General features: G+C 35.5%; 1 protein-coding gene across 4 annotated transcripts in view; it reads left to right on the forward strand.

The window, feature by feature from the left end:
* Positions 1-11043, forward strand: part of LOC139791980 (meiosis-specific coiled-coil domain-containing protein MEIOC-like) — a 30115-nt gene extending 19072 nt beyond the window's left edge. For all 4 annotated transcript variants that reach the window (XM_071734577.1, XM_071734576.1, XM_071734579.1 and 1 more), the window contains exons 5-9: positions 351-452; positions 1020-2799; positions 4338-4472; positions 4650-4830; positions 7056-11043. In XM_071734577.1, the coding sequence (XP_071590678.1) occupies positions 351-452; positions 1020-2799; positions 4338-4472; positions 4650-4830; positions 7056-7303 (2446 nt within the window). In that variant the 3' untranslated portion in view covers positions 7304-11043. The remainder of the gene's footprint in view (positions 1-350; positions 453-1019; positions 2800-4337; positions 4473-4649; positions 4831-7055) is intronic.
* The last annotated feature ends 6142 nt before the right edge of the window (positions 11044-17185 follow it).

The following is a 17185-nucleotide window of genomic DNA, read 5'->3' on the forward strand; positions in this document are numbered from 1 at the left end:
GAAGATCATATTTACTTTCTAAGGGAGCCTGTCAAGATTTGAAGAAATTGCTGTAAAATAATTATGTTGATTGAAAAGAGAGGAAAATCTTTCATTGCTCCTGTCTTCATGTAACAGAGAGAAATCTCTGGTGTAGGAAGAGGTGAGAAAAAAAGCTCTACTTTCTTTAGGCTGTAGAATTATTGAATGCATAAAGAGATTTCTATGTATGTGTGCTGAAAATTCATTAAATTCAGAACACTTAGCAGGTACTACTAAAATAAATCAAAGGTTTATTGCTTTTCTTTTAATTTTGCCTATTCTGTTGATACAAAAGAAAGATTTTTATTAAGTTTTTACTTTGTTTTCAGGGCACCAATAAATCTATCTTATTCTGGCAATGGCCCTGATATGTTTGGGCTAGTGTCAAGCATTTTAGAGGAGCCAAGCAAGCCAGAAGCAGTTACAGATTGGTAAGTTTGGTTTGAATGTTCTTATATGTTGCATAATGTTGGGTTTTTTTGTCATACAGGTGAGCTTCACATTTTCAGTTATTTCACAGAGTTGAGTAAGGTCTCATAAATCCCTGTGAAATGTAGAAGTGTTTTTCTTTACTTCACTTAAAAATGAAAATTTCCTAAAATATTCCATCAACGTACAGGATTTTTTGGGGGAAAAAATAATCTGATTTTAACAAGTCCAGATTGATTTTTATTAAAAAAATTTAATAAATCCAAAATAAATTCTGCAGTTCTGAGTATGTGTGTTTAAAACATTACAGGTGAGTTTTGATAGTCAGATTTCACAACAGCCTTTACTCAGCTGCAGTGGGAATATTTTTTTTCCCTCCCCTTATATTTTGGAGAAGGGAAATGTTCCATAATTCAGCCAAGAATGCAAGAGGGGAAATGTGCATGGATATAATCACAGAATCATGGAATGGTCTGAGTTGGAGGGGACTGCAAGGTGTGAACTGATATAATATGAGAAATGTTTCACATCAGTACAGGAGTTTTTTTTTTTTTTTAATTTTGTTGCAGGAATTCTCTTTCAAGATTGTTTCCACCTCTGTGGGCACCTGATCTTGGAAGCAATGGTGAATTCTCAGGGCTCTCATCCAAGCATTCTGGTGAAAATAAGGATTTTCCAGACCCATTGGGCACACAGAACTGCTACCAGGAAAAGTCCCACGACGTGGAGATGTTACACAGAGGTTTGGAAGATCTTCATTTCATAGAGTCTTGGCTTTCTCCATCTGGCCCTTGCACCCAGCCTGACAATATCCTGAAGAACAGTTACCCTGAACATTCCTCTTTGCAAAATAATAATAATAATGCAATTCTCCAGGAAGGGTTTTCATTTCAAAATGTGGACTATAACCAGCACTTGGGCACTTACGACCACGTGAGGTTAAATGGAGACTATGAAAAAATGGGTCCCAATTTTAGCACTTTTTCTTCTGCAAACAGAACACAAGAAGGCTTCAGCATTCAGAAAGAGTATTGGAAAGCTGAAAGAGCAAGAGGCAAGGTTGTGAAAAATAATGCTCAAGAAGAAGCTAAGTATTCCCCTGATCTTTCCAATCAGCCTCTTGATGATTCCTGGGATAAAGTGTCCCAGGACAGCCAGTTGTTTCCTAAGAGACACGAAAGCTTCACAGCTCCTCAGAAACTGCACTCATCTCTTCATCCATCTCTCTATTTTTTCAATCAACCAAGAAGAGAAAATAATTTTTCTGGAGGGACAAACAGAAAACCACAGGAAACCCATATGCAAAATGGTCATCATAGCTTTATTTTGGGGGATGCTTTTAATAATAATGAATGTAAGCTCCATACTCATCCTAAAGAATGCTCTCACAAAGTTCCTGAGTATGATTTATCCTTAAAAAGTGTTATGCAAAATGGGAATTATCCATTTTACCACAGACGGGCGTGGCTGGATGGGAAAATTCCAAATCCCTTGGATCTCACACATGGAAAGCAAGGAATAACAAGTCCACAGTCATCCTCAGGAGTTTCCACCATGTCCAATGGTTCTCCCACCCATCAGTCTGTAACACAATCTTCTTACTACTCACAGATCTCTCCTTCACGGAGAGATGGAAGGTTACAAATATCCAATGGAATTTCCAATAAGCTGGGAATTTCTAATTTCCTCTCAGAAAATCAGAAGCAAATGAAACCCCCTGGAAGATCACAACACGATTCCCTGGCTAATAAGGAAGGACAACACCATAAACTCCCCATTAATTTTCCAGCTGACTGGTTAATGCAGCAGAGTGAAGATCCTGAAAAATACCACAGATTTCCAAAAAAGCCAACCCAAGGAAATGGTCATAAAGATGACAGAAGAGGCAGGAGGAGCTGGATTCCTCATTTTGGGCACACAATCCCAAACCGCCAGCAGTTCAGCACGTTCCGAAAAAGCCACAAGCAGAGTGGTAGTGGTGGTGTGTCAGATTTCATCAGTCCTCCTTTTCATCCTTCTTTCCCCCTGATGTCTGATTTTAAACAAAATCCCAGCTTTCCTCCATTCAACCACCACCTCTTTTCATCAGGAAATAATTTCAATTTCCCTCCCTCCCCATTTCCATTCTCGGAACTCGTCGATCTTTTTCACTACGACGATTTGAGCCACTTAAACCCCTTCCTCAGTGACCTCTTTTGTGGGGAAATTGCTGCTCCCTGCTTTGCCTTCCCACCACCATTTAGCAGGTACAGACCTCCAAGAAACAGAAATGGACCTGCTAATGAGCTTCACATCCGACTGGAGGAGTGTTGTGAGCAGTGGAGAGCTCTGGAGAAAGAGAGAAAAAAGGTAAAACACAGCTGGGTGTAACTTTCTAGCAAAGCTGGGGATTGCAGGAAACAATTTATAGAGTAGGGCTGTTACTCCTGAGGAGGTGAGAATTCTGTTGTGCTCGTGTTAGTTTTAAATATTTCAAGCATCATCCACTATGTATACATAATATTGTATGAATATCATGCTGGGAGTGTTTGGCCTCTCTGGTTTTAAATGATGTGTGGTGTTAAGCTTCAGTTTCTAAGACAAAATCCCCTCAGATCAGGCTGCTTGCACATTTCTATTAACCTACAACATTTGCTACATTGGTATCAGTGACCAAAATACTGAATTATCATTAGCTTGGATGTTTTTCCCTTATATGGTCAATAAAAGATGATTAGTGGGTTGTTGTTAATTCTGTAGGTCCTTATTACCACTTCAGAACCATCAGCCATATATTATGACACAGCAGGCTCCTCACTTGCCACAGTTAATGTTTAAAGTACTGATATTTTATGTACTGATATTTTAGAGCCTTAATGCTCTAAATGTTCATATTGCAGAGATTGGTGAGATGGATCTCTGGGTTTTTTTGGGTTTTTTTGTCTGCTTTTTTCTGCAGCTTCCCAGTGTATTCATGGCTCACCTGCATGTAGGAATGGACTTTTTTCTGCTGTTTTCACATTTTTGATATTCTCTCCCTATGTGAATTCTTCAAAATGTAGACAGTAACTCCCCCCAGCAGGACTTGCATTTAATTCTAGTTTATCTGATCACTCAACCCTTCCAGGTCTCAGAAACCTGCTCACTGCAACTGCATTGGAGTTCTCAGTGACACTGAGCTTACCTGCTTCCTTTTATAAATCTCATTTTTCCAAGGATCTCTTCATAGAATCATAGAATTAGCCGGGTTGGAAGGGACCTCAGAGATCATCAAGTCCAACCCTTATTTAAAAAAAAATAATTCTATGAATTCTGTTTGGAATTTCCTCCAGTATTAAATGTGCAATTGGATTAGTACTGCAAATTGGCTTGCTGTAATTCTTAAATACCTGGTGTCTTTATATGAATTCATGACCCTTTTTCCATCTCTTTTTTTTTTTTCCTGAATGTCTTTTTAAGCTTCTGAGATGAATGCAACAAAGGGAATAAACTGCTGATTTCCTTTTTTATTCCACATGGATTTCAGAGACAGCTTCTGCTGGTGTGATCACCTGTAGCCATTGTTTGTAATAATGTGTGACATTTGAAAGATGCAGTGAGGAGCACCCAGGCTAAATTCCTAGGATCCCATACAAGCATTTCATTTGGGTCTGGGATTCTTTACAATAAAATCCTACAGCTTTGGGTCTAAAAGCTGAGACTGAGCTGAATCAGAGAAATATCCTTATTCTTACAGCAGCTGCTTGTACCCAGAGCCTGATCTATGGAAACAGTTTTTGGGAAACATCAGAAATAAGGACAGGAAGTACATTTCTAATTTATTTCTATTAGAAAATTTAAAAAAAAATGCAGGTTTTAATATTACACTCATTTCAGACACTATTCTGGGCTCTTTATTTCCCCTCCAGGCTGAGGCTGACCTGGCAAGAAACTTCCCAGGGAAGCGCATTTCCAGCTTAAACACCACTCCTGTGCCCAGACTCCCTCCCAACCCTTCCAGAGTTGATCGTTTGATTGTTGACCAATTACGAGAACAAACCAGGGTAAATTTTATTTTTTTGAGCTGTAATTCTTGCATTTCCTTTTTATTTAATTTTTTTTTTTTGCTGTTTTCTCTGTTCATTTCTTCGCTTTTTGTTGTTTCGGGTTTTTTTTTTTTTTCTGGTTGTTTAATGAAGATTTCTACTTAGCAGCTCTGGTTTTTGCCATGTGTCTGGCAGGTACTCACATTAATAGGAAAAATGGAACAGCTTCGTGGTACCCCTGTGCACAGTAACATATCCAAAACTTTGGAACAGCACTTGGAAGCCATCCGTGTGACACAGGCGAGGCGTAAGGTTGAGATTGTTAATGCTGCCAACCCCCAGAGACAAGGAGCACCACGGTTTAATAATGACAAAGGTACCTGCTTTCCATGCCTCCACTTCTAAAAGCTTTTTCAAAGATCCACGTGTGAAATTCTGCCTTTTGAAAGATGCAAATCTGAAATACACAGTTACTGCAATTTCGGCAAAGAAAAAAAAAAAGTTGTAAATCTAAACCTCTTACTATTTTTTAAGTCTGTTTAAAAATTACAGATTTTTTTCTCTTCTGTTTTTACTATGTTAAACACTCTGAAACATTTTCCTCTTGACTAAGAGAGAACTATAAAAACTGTTCAGTGAGGTTAAGCAGGTAACAATATGTACTTTTCCAAAATAAAAAATATTCTTGTTTTAAAACAAGTCGGAGAGGGACTTTTTTTTTTTTTCTAAGGAAAAGGAGTTAGGAAAAGGGAGGATGGATTTAAGCTGATAGAAGGGAGATTTAGATGAGATCTCAGGAAGAAATTCTGCAGTGCAGGGGCTGCATGTGCTGCTGAGGGTCTACACATAGGTGAAATCACAGAATCACAGAGTGGTTGGGGTTGGAAGGGACCTTAAAGATCACCCAGTTCCAACCCCCTGCATGGGCAGGGACACCTCCCACCAGCCCAGGTTGCTCCAAGCCCCATCCAACCTGGCCTGGAACATTTCCAGGGATGGGGCAGCCACAAGTTCCCTGGGCAACCTGTGCCAGGGTCTCACCACCCTCAAATTAAAGACTTTCTCCCCCGTCTCCAACCTCAATCTCCCCTTTCTCTCCAAGTTTTAACCCATTTCCCTTGTCCTCTCCCTACCCCCCCGTGTCCAAAGCCCTCCCCCAGCTTTCTTGGAGCCCCTTCAGATATTGGAAGGTTGCTCTGAGCTCACCTGGGAGCCTCCTCTTCTCCAGGCTGAACAACCCCAATCCCTCAGCCTGGCTTCCCAGGGAGCTGCTCAGCCCTCTGAGCATTTCAGTGGCTCTGCTCTGGACACCTTCCAGGAGCTCTGTGTCCTTCTGCTGTTGGGGACTCCAGAACTGGACTCAGGACTCCAGGTTTTAGTCCATGCTGTGAAATATGCTGTGAAATACATGTTTCTTTGAGTAACAAATAAAAAAAAAGAAAAAATGTGAATGAAAAAATGAAAAAAAAAAAAAAAAAGAAATGTTTCTTTGAGTTCTGCTGGTGGTGATGATTTATCCAAAGGTTGGTGGTGTGACTGGGTGGGTGTCAGTGCCACTGAAATTAAGACAAAAAAATACTGCATTGAGCTCATGTGTCTGGAATTGAGCAGGTCTTTTAGTAATCATACTTTTTAATATCATTGTAGATAGTCCCCACTGATAACATTATTAAAGGGGATTAATTATTATATCCCAGGCATGATGCCACTGAATTTTAGGCACAATTCTGGTTGCTGTTACTGTGAGGTGTTGGAGCTGCCATTTGCTCCCTGATGAAATTCAAACCAGTGCAGGACCAGAGCACAACATGAGCTGTTTGCTGTGTAGGCTTTTTGTGCTAGTGATAGGCTGAACAAATAAACAGTTTTTTTTTTTTTTTTTAATTTACATTAATATTACTGGGCTTTTATATTAATTTATATTAATTTTACATTAATTAATATATTAATTTATATGAATTTAATATTAATTAATTTAACCTTTTATATTAATTTATATTTATATCCATTTATCATTTATATCATTTATATCATTTATATCATTTATATCATTTATATCATTTATATCATTTATATCATTTATATCATTTATATCCAAATAAATATATCCAGATATATCCAGATATATCCAGATATATCCAGATATATCCAAATAAATATATCCGGATATATCCAAATAAATATATCCGGATATATCCAGATATATCCAGATATATATATCCAAATATATCCAGATATATATATCCAAATATATATCCAAATATATATCCAAATATATATCCAAATATATATCCAAATATATATCCAAATATACCCAAATAAATATATCCAAATATATCCAAATATATCCAAATATATCCAAATAAATGTATCCAATTGTATCCAAATAAATGTATCCAATTGTATCCAAATAATTTTATATTAATTTATATTAATTACTTTATATTAATTAATCTTATATTAATTTAACCTGGGCTTTTGTACTGGTGATAGGTTGAACAACCAAACAAGGTTTTTTTTTGTTTTTTTTTTTTTTAGATTTACATTACTATTACTCTGCTTTTACATTAATTTAACCTGTCCCATGTTTCTCTGTTGCAGATGTCCTGGCTCTGGCAGCTTCCATCGGGGAGTTGGCTGCTGCCACACGCAGGGCTCGCACTGCCCTGTGGTGTGCTTTGCAGCTGACTTTGCCAAAACCCACTGCAGTAAAACAAGAAGCTTTTGCAAAGACATTACAAGGCCTTTGTCCTCCAGACACAAGCACACAAGAAAAAAACTGCTTGGAACATGTAAACAAAGGAAGCAAAAAAGAAAAACCTGTGGGAGCCTTGAGGATTCTGGAATAAGAGCAGAAAATAATAGTGATAAAAAGGAGGCAGATGGATGGGGGAAGGGCAGAGTACCCTGCATGGTGCCATGGAAGGGGTTTTGGATGGGTTATCAAAAAGGAAAATGGTTGATAAAAGTGGTGCAGCTCTGTTACTGTGATGTGGGTGTTGAGAGACACATCTTGTAATTGTGTTAATGCAGTTTTAATATTGCTGGGATTGCAATGTCTGCTGCATAAGAATTTTATTGTTAAGGGGAACTAAACACTAGCTGAGCTTTTCCTTGTGTGTTTTTATCCAGAGCTCTGGATCATCTGTCAAGTCAAGCCATGGCCTGAGAAACCAGAGCATGGTGTTAATTTAATTCTTTTTTTTTTGTTAGTGATACAATTTAGCATACTTGAAAAAAAAAATCAATTTGAAAGATACTTCCTAAATGTTCAGGGGGTTTTTTTTTGCACCATTAGGTATTTCCTTTTAGTGCCAAAGTAACCAGTAATCAGTTTGCATCTCATCACTGTACAGAGCAATGCACACTCCTGTATTATTTTGGTGACAGGGAGTCAGGTTGTTCAGGTTATCTCTAACAGTTTGACAAGAATAATCAGTGTTTCATGTTGATTGCCTGAGCTGCTTCAGCAGTTGTGCTGCCAATCCAGTTTCCAGCTAAACCAGTGTAAAATGAGCTTTTCTAGAGCATAGTCCACTGAAAATTTTGCATCTAAAGAAAAAAAAAACCAACAAAACCCCAGAAGTTTGTAGATTTGCAGTAAGTATTGCACTGAAGTGCATGTTAGCAGGTGATAGAAAATTGTCACTCAGGATTAGAAATTAGAATTATTGATTCCTCAGTGGGTTAAAAAAAAAAACTAGAGCATAGTATGCACTTAATTAAAAATATTGTTTGTTATTAATATAAGTTCACAGTACTATAGTTTTCAGAAACATTCCATATTTATTTTAATATGTTTATTGAATGTTTATTTAAAAGTCTATTTTAGTAATAGAAAGTTGGATATTTTGCCAAATCTTCCAAATAATCAGATTTAACAATTTACTCAGGAAATATGTATATTATATAAATACACAGGTGGTATATAGGGTTTTTTTTGGGGGGGAGAAGGAATGTTTGCAAAGTATTTACACAAAGCTAACTATATACTAGGTTACCAAAGCTGTTTAACTGATTAATTTTTTGCATGGACTATTTAACATATTGAGCTGCTGTTAATTAGTCTCTCCATACTGTGGCTTAGACAATCAGAAGTGTTTTGTGTTGGTGTGAATGTTTAGGGGGAAAAATAGAAAAGAATGAGCAATTCAAGTTTTGTTCTTAAGGCACTTAAAAGTATTTTAATGCTTTAACAGCTGTGTTACTGTTAGGTGATCTCTTACCACCTGCTAATAACCAACTCATAGGTATCAGGATGTTAATGAATGGCTTTGGAGAGCAGTTCTTACCTGAAGAGGGAATTAAATTATGGGATGTAAGCAAAGTCTGAAACACAATAATGAAGATTTTTATGTTCCAGAGTGTTCCATGTTGAATCTGACACCTGGTGGGTAGATATCTAATTGTTTCCATATATATGTACTTGCAAAATGTTCCAAATGTTCTGTAGTTTTGGGTCTGTGGATGCTTCTAGAGCAGCTGTAAATCTCACAAGTATCATTGTTATCTGTCATGAGGCACAAACATAACTTCTATAGGAAAAAGTTACAGGAGCCTCATTGTAATCCACAATTAAAGTGGATTAAAAGTTTAAAAAGTTTAAAAAAAAAGTTGAAACCAAGAGTCAATAGAAATCAGAATCTTAGTATAGCAAGATGGGTGGGGTTTATCTTTTTTTCTTTTTTCCCATAGAAAAGTGAATTCAGATTAATTTTTTCAGCCTTAACCTAAATAACAAGTAGTGGAGAGAGTTATTTAAGTGTTTTTTTTGTGTGCATGTGCAATATATTTGCACAAGCTCATTGAAGAAGGTTAAATTTCTGTTTTTGAATCTGGTTAACTCTGTGCTTTAGGAAGTGGAGCTTACAGTATTGCAGTTACTGAATGATTTTCTTTTTATGATCACTGTGTTGACAGAAAATCAGGATCTGAAAATCTTGATCACCTTGTGTGTTCACAGAACACTTGTGGTCCTGCAGGGCTGTTTTGTGGTGGTGAATGTTTAGTGGGTCCTTAACTGTGTTGTGAGTTAATTATTCACGTGACAGAACTTGGTCTTTAGCAGTTGATGATTTGAGTAATGTGCCTTTAACAGCCTCCATTTTCAAAACTGGTCAACAGGCTCAATTCTGCTTTCGGTTGCAGTTTAAAAAAATGCATTTTAAAAAGGTTACAGTGTGGCTTTGTGGCTCCAGCTGACCATTACCATATGCTGTGAGTGTTCTTGCACACTTGTGGACTTCTTGCACACCCCAGCACGGGCTCTTTAACAAGTGTAAAGCACTGGAGCTGTGGGGAGTCACCACAGGTCAGATGTGTCAGGATCAGATGTCCCTTGTCATGCCCTACAAATGCCACCAGCATGCACTCATATTTCATTTTGCCTTGCTCATGTTTTCTTCATAAATACTCTGGGGCTTCATATCAAAATGATTTGGTGCCTGTTTCTTTAAATTATTTCATTACAGACAGTGTTAGAGCTATAAAGGCAGAAGTCCTTTCAGGATGCTTCAGTTTTCTTGGGTTGTTACACACCCTTTTTATATTTCAGGGGGAGAAGCACTGGATTTTGTAAAACACCTGGAGTTGAAGCAGCTCCATTACAGTAATTTATTTTTTCTTCTACTTAGTGTTTAATTTGGCAACAATGCACAAATTCTGTAAGTATTGCACTGAAATTTTTGGTATGAATAAACCTAAGTAGAATGCTTCTGGTTTAGGGACTAATATTCAGATTTTACTGACCAGTGGATATTAGGTTAAGATTTAGGTCACACTTAAACCAGAGAGGTCTTTTGGTTTTGGGTTTGATTTATGAAATCCACACCCTTCTCCATTTGTGGAGCCATCAGGGAAAATTTAGTTTATTCCTTCCTCCTTGCTCCCCACCCCCAGCTTTGTTGAGCTTCAGTTTTTCTTTTTTTTTTTGGTTTTGTTTGATTCATACAGTTTTAATTTTTGAATGAGGTGAACAAGCCAGGAGAGTTTCAGCTGGGTGATGGCAGCAGTGACTCCAGTTTAAGAAAATGGGACACTTAAAGTTCCTTCTCAGGTCTAGGTTGTTATCAGGTCTGTGTTTTGATAGTTGCTGGAGAATCTTGAGGATTTTTAAAATCCCAAGCTGATTGTCCAATCCAGCACAGATTTAGGATTTATAATTAAATAAAAGGAGGCTTCTGGTGGTTCAGGATTCTGATTCTCAGGAGAGAAGACAGCACCAGAGTAAGAATTTTTTTTTCTTTCAGGGCATCTCTGCTCTACAGGACTCCCATTGGCATTTTAGTTGCTCTGATGGGATCTATACAAACTAAAACTAAGGGATTGGTATTAACTTGTTATTTTTACTAGAACAGTTTACAAGGAAGCTGTCCAGGTTCAGGATGTTTGTTTTGCTGGGGACTTTTCAGGAGTGTAAAACCATGAGTTCCCCAACTACTCCTATTTTTTTTTTTTCTGTCTTTCCAGACTGAATATTCTTTGCTCTTGATGTTTACCACCACTACTAATCTTTTGTCTGTACCTGGATGCAGACAGTTTGAAAATAATTTGCCTTACAGCTTGTAAAGTGGTGTTCCTGTCTTCAAAATGTGTCTTTTTTTGTTTCTGGTACCTTTTCTCTTTGAAATAAGTAAATAGTAGAAGATGGGGATGCTGTGAGTGGGAGGCTTTGCTGAGGTACTTTTTTTTTTTTTTTCAGGGAAGTGTGCAGATACTCCAAAATCTTCTTAAAAGCTTCCTGGCTTTCCTCTGTACTATTCCAGAACTGACCATGATCACAACTTCCTAAAATTATTTGGTTTTTTTTTTCTTTTTTTTTCTCCCATTCTTTTCGGGGAAGCAAAGAAGGAAAGGGGGAGCTACAAGAAGGAAGGAAACACTGAGCCAGAGAAAACCCTGCACCTGGGTCAGGAATCTTTTTCTCCTTAAAATGTGTTTCCCTCCATCCCACTGGCTCCTTGTGAGCTGTCAGGATGCAGCTGCTGAGATCTGTCCCAGAGTCCTTGTCCTCTCACCCTGGGATGTTTTAATCATAAGGAAAGGGTGAGGAGAGGGCTTGGGAAGGACTTTTGGAAGCAAGGTGATGCAGTTTTCCTTCTTGGGTTGAGATCTCCACCCTCTCAACTGAAAGGGAAGAGAATAAAGAACTTAAAAAAAGATTTAAAAAAAGACTTAAAAAAAAAAAGACTTAAAAAAAAAGACGACTTAAAAAGAGACTTAAAAAGAGAGACTTAAAAAAAAGAGAGACTTAAAAAAAAGAGAGACTTAAAAAAAAGAGAGACTTAAAAAAAAGAGAGACTTAAAAAAGAGACTTAAAAAAAAGACGACTTAAAAAGAGACTTAAAAAGAGAGACTTAAAAAAAGAGAGACTTAAAAAAAAGACTTAAAAAAAAGAGACTTAAAAAAGAGACTTAAAAAAAGAGACTTAAAAAAAAGAGACTTAAAAAAAAGAGACTTAAAAAAAAGAGACTTAAAAAAAAGAGACTTAAAAAAAAGAGACTTAAAAAAAAGAGACTTAAAAAAAAAGAGAGAGACTTAAAAAAAAAGAGAGAGACTTAAAAAAAAAGAGAGAGACTTAAAAAAAAAGAGAGAGACTTAAAAAAAGAGAGAGACTTAAAAAAAAGACTTACTTAAAAAAATGACAAATGGCAAGGAGTGCTGATGTAAAACTTCATGGAGCTCTTTGGCTTTAAATCTGTTGTTCTGCAAGTGGCAGCATTCAGCTTTCCCTGGAGTGGTGTTCTCAGATACACAATTTATAATATTCCATGGCTCTGATGCTGCAGGAAGCTGAGGGTTGTGTGGGGATTTTTTGGGGATTTTTTTTGTGTATGTGTGTGGTTTTTGTTGTTAAAATTCTTTCAAGTTTATGCAAAAAATAAGCCTATATTTTTAAAAACTACACTTACCTGCTTTAAAAACTGATTTTTTTCTACCCTCCTCCCCCTGCTTGGGAGCAGTGATGTCAAACCAGAGCAACCCAGAGCACTGAGATTTGGGGTTTTTTTTGTTCTTTGTATCCCTATTGCTTTGACAGTGTGCATGAGCTTAATATAAAATTTAATTTTACACTTCTGCTTTATAGCCACAGTCTTCTATAGGTATTGTTGGGTTTTTTTTTTGTTTTGTTTTTTTTGTTTGTTTGGTTTTTTTTTTTTTTTGTTTTGTTTTTTTTTTTGTTTGTTTGGGTTTTTTTCGGTTTTGGTTTTTTTTCGGTTTTGTTTTTTTTTGGGGGGTTTGGTTTTTTTTTTGGTTTTGGTTTTTTTTGGGTTTGGTTTTTTTTTGGGTTTGGTTTTTTTTTGGGTTTGGTTTTTTTTTGGGTTTGGTTTTTTTTTGGGTTTGGGGTTTTTTTGGTTTTGGTTTTTTTTGGTTTTGGTTTTTTTTTTGGTTTTGGGGTTTTTTTGGGTTTGGGGTTTTTTTTGGGTTTGGGGTTTTTTTTGGGTTTGGTTTTTTTTTGGGTTTGGGTTTTTTTGGGTTTGGGTTTTTTTGGGTTTGGGTTTTTTTTGGGTTTGGTTTTTTTGGTTTTGGTTTTCTTTGGGTTTTAGTTTTTTTTTGGTTTGGTTTTGGTTTTTTTTTGGTTTTGGTTTTTTTTGGTTTTGGTTTTTTTTTGGTTTTGCTTTTTTTTGGTTTTGCTTTTTTTTGGTTTTGCTTTTTTTTGGTTTTGCTTTTTTTTGGTTTTGCTTTTTTTTGGTTTTGCTTTTTTTTGGTTTTGAGTTTTTTTGGTTTTGGTTTTTTTTTTTAGTTTTTTCTTTTTTGTTTTGTTTTGTGGTGGTTTTTTTGTTTTTTGTTTTTTGTTGTTGTTTTTTTAAACATTCACTATGAAAAAACCGAGTTTCCACCCCTGTAGCTGACAGGGTTGCCCATCCTGTTGAACAGGAACAGGGGATCCCACACATCACTGAATTTATGAGAGCAATCAACCTTTTTTTTTTTCATCTTTTTCATTCTTTTTAAACAGCTGCATTTGCATTTAGGCTTCTGAAGGGATGGCTCTGGTCCTGTTTCTGTTGAGGGAAGCAGCTTTAACAGATTTTTTTTTTTTTTTGTCTTTTTGTTGCTTTTTCTGCTGTACCAAGTTAGGTCAAACCCTTAGTAGCTCACCTTGAACGTTTGTTACCAAGAAACTCCAGAAGGATGGGATGTGTTCCCAACCTTTTTTGTAGGGTTTCTCACTCCCCTGACACCTTGGAATTTCTGGGATGGTTTTTGCTTGCTTTTCAAGTTGAGGAATGTAGAAACTGGCAGAATTTGGGGCTTTCTGGGAATTTTGCACCTTGTTTTATCCTGATCTGCTTCCGTGGAAATACTGCCTTAACTTTAGGAAGTCCTTGGTGTGTTTCCTGTGCTATTTGGCCATTTTTAGCACCAGCACTTATTTGTTTTGTAGAATATTATATAAAAAAAAAAATCACATTTTTGGTAGATACTGCTTTGTTGGTTGGTTGTGGGTTTTTTTTTTTTTTTTTTGGCCTGTTTTTTTCTTGTTCTTTTAAATTCGTTTTGGTTTTTTTTCCTTGTTCTTTTTTATTTGTGTCTTGTTCTTTTTTATTTGTTTCTTGTTCTTTTTTATTTTTCTTGTTCTTTTTTATTTGTTTCTTGTTCTTTTTCCTTGTTCTTTTTTATTTGTTTCTTGTTCTTTTTTATTTGTTTCTTGTTCTTTTTTATTTGTTTCTTGTTCTTTTTCCTTGTTCTTTTTTATTTGTTTCTTGTTCTTTTTTATTTGTTTTGGTTTTTTTTTCCTTGTTCTTTTTTATTTGTTTCTTGTTCTTTTTTATTTGTTTTGTTTTTTTTTCCTTGTTCTTTTTTATTTGTTTCTTGTTCTTTTTTATTTGTTTTGGTTTTTTTTTTTCCTTGTTCTTTTTTATTTGTTTCTTGTTCTTTTTTATTTGTTTTGGTTTTTTTTTTTCCTTGTTCTTTTTTATTTGTTTCTTGTTCTTTTTTATTTGTTTTGGTTTTTTTTTTTTCCTTGTTCTTTTTTATTTGTTTCTTGTTCTTTTTTATTTGTTTCTTGTTCTTTTTTATTTGTTTCTTGTTCCTTTTTATTTGTTTCTTGTTCTTTTTTATTTGTTTCTTGTTCTTTTTTATTTGCTTTGGTTTTTTTTCCTTGTTCTTTTTATTTGTTTCTTGTTCTTTTTTATTTGTTTTGGTTTTTTTGTCCTTGTTCTTTTTGGTTTGTTTCATTTTTATTAATAACTTTGCCAAACAATTTGAGCAGTTACATAGAGTGGAAGGTCCTTATTGTTCTTTGTTAGCAATACTATAATCAAAGGTGCAAAAAAAAGAAAAAAAAAAGTTGCATTTAATGTATGTTCTGTGTGAGAGTGAAAACTTATCAGGTTAGGAGGAACTTTTAAAAACTCTGAGGAACTGGAGCTATAAATCCTCTTTGCTTCTTTGCCAGAGGAGCTTTAAAAAGGAAAATATTTGCATCTGGTGTATAAAAAGCTTGTTAGAAAGAATAAATCAGAGAGAAAATCATTGCCAGACAAAGATTGCTTTACATTTTTTTACTCTTTAAAATGCAACCAGTTTAAAACCTGTTTGTGCACAGTTATAACTTGATGAGCTTATTTTTTTCACAGAATTGGGCTATTTCTGATACAGACGGGGGAAAAATAAGTTTCCTTTTATTTTTTATGAGGGGTGTACAAAGATTAATAGTGTCTATATTTTAATACACTGTTTGCTGGACCTTTTGCATGTTTGTTGCTCAAACTCATTTACTTAAAGTAGCAAATTTTCCACTGCTGCTGAAATATTGCTGAAGGAGGATTTTGTGAGTTGATAGTTCAGTAGGCCCAACAGAAATATGTGCAAAAAAAAAAAAAAAAGAGAAAAAAAGTCAATATTTGCTTATATTTTTAATCATTTTAGGTTTACTGAAGTCTGTCTGTGGATGTCTGAATGCAAAAATCTGAATTCTACCTCTTGTGTGACATTCTTAGAGTTATACTTCACATTCTCTTTGGGATGTCCTTTGATGTTTTTTTTTTTTATTATTATTTTTATTTTTTGATGGCACACCTCCACCTGCTTTTTCCTTTTTTTTTTATATTTTTTTGGTCATTTTCTGTGGAACCAGGATGCCTTGTGGCTGGGGTATCTTCACTTGTGTCAAGAAGCTTCAGGGTTTCTGTGCAGCAAAAGGTAGAGGGGTTTAAAGGGATTCTGAGGCTTGGGTGGGAAAGTCTCAGAAATACAAGAATCCTGTAATAAATCATGGCCAGTGTAAGTTCCCAGTGTGTATGGGATTTCTTTTGGTTAAATAACTGTGTGGTATTTATGTCCCTAATAAATAATTACAGCTTCTTCTTTAGTTTGACTCTCACTGTTTATCAGCTGCTCTTCTCCACGTGGGATGAATTTGGTTTTGGTGATTCTGCCTTGAAAGAAAATGCTCCAGGTTTTGCTGCAAAGCAGTTGCAACAATTTAAATTTTATATATATATATATTTTTTTTTTTTTTTTTAATGTGGCTGGGTTTGTTACTTCAGCAAAAAGTGGGAAAAAAATGAGCAGTTTGGGTTCTGCTCAGGAATATTTTTTGATCTGGATGCAAGGTCACAGAGACAACTTCTGGGAACAGGATGGCATCAAAGAGGTGAAAGTAAAGGACAGTTTAAAGGGAATTGCTGGGGAGGAAAGGCTTGGTGAATTTGGTCTGTTTCTGAAACTGAGTTACTTTTCTACATTTCACATAGTAAAAATTTCATATTAAAAAAAAGAAAAAGAAAAAGAAAAAGAAAAAAAAAGAATGAAAGGAAAAAAAGAAAAAAGAAAAAAGGAAAAAAAGGCAAAAAAGAAAAAGGAAAAAAGAAAAAGGAAAAAAGAAAAAGGAAAAAAGAAAAAGGAAAAAAGAAAAAGGAAAAAAGAAAAAGGAAAAAGGAAAAGAGAAAAAGGAAAAAAGAAAAAGGAAAAAAGGAAAAGAGAAAAAGGAAAAAGGAAAAAGGAAAAAGGAAAAAGAAAAAAGGAAAAAGAAAAAAGGAAAAAGAAAAAAGAAAGAAAAGAAAAAAAAAGGAAAAAAGAAAAAGGAAAAAAAGAGAAAGAGGAAAAAAAGAGAAAAAGGAAAAAAAGAGAAAAAGGAAAAAAAGAGAAAAAGGAAAAAGAAAAAGAAGGAAAAAAAGAGAAAAAGGAAAAAAAAGGAAAGAAAAAGGAAAAAAAAAGAAAAAAAAAAAAATCTGTTTTTTTATTGACAAAGAGCTTGGAAGCTCCAAGCAGGAGAACTTCATGCTGATGATCTCAGAGACCCTGAAAGTTCTCAAATCCTCTCTCCCTCAGGGGGATGGATTTAGGGAAATCTCAGCTGCATGGAAACATTTCATTTCAGCACTTTCTGTGTCTGTTTGTGCACACCAGGCAGGTACAGACAAAGCACTAAAGGTACCACTGATACACTGAACGTTTTTTTTGTACTGTCAGCTGCTTCCCATGGGCTTTGGAGGGAATTCCCTTTTCCTGAGACGTATTCCAGCAGCTCCCACAGCTGGAGTTATCCTTGGTTTTTTTTTTTTTATAGATGGAGCAGAAGCTGAGTGTCTCTGTTTTTATTCACATTATTGATGGGATTGTCAGGGTTTAACATAAACCCAATAAGAGATGCTGCCTATTAATCCCCTCCCTGATAAAGAAAGGAGAGAGAATAAGGGGGAGAGACTGATGGGTTGGAAACTAAACTACACAGCTTGAATGGAACAGGAATGAGAAATAGGAAAAATGACTAAATCTATACA

Source organism: Heliangelus exortis, chromosome 2, assembly GCF_036169615.1.
Source record: "Heliangelus exortis chromosome 2, bHelExo1.hap1, whole genome shotgun sequence".
NCBI classification, from domain to species: Eukaryota; Metazoa; Chordata; class Aves; order Apodiformes; family Trochilidae; genus Heliangelus; species Heliangelus exortis.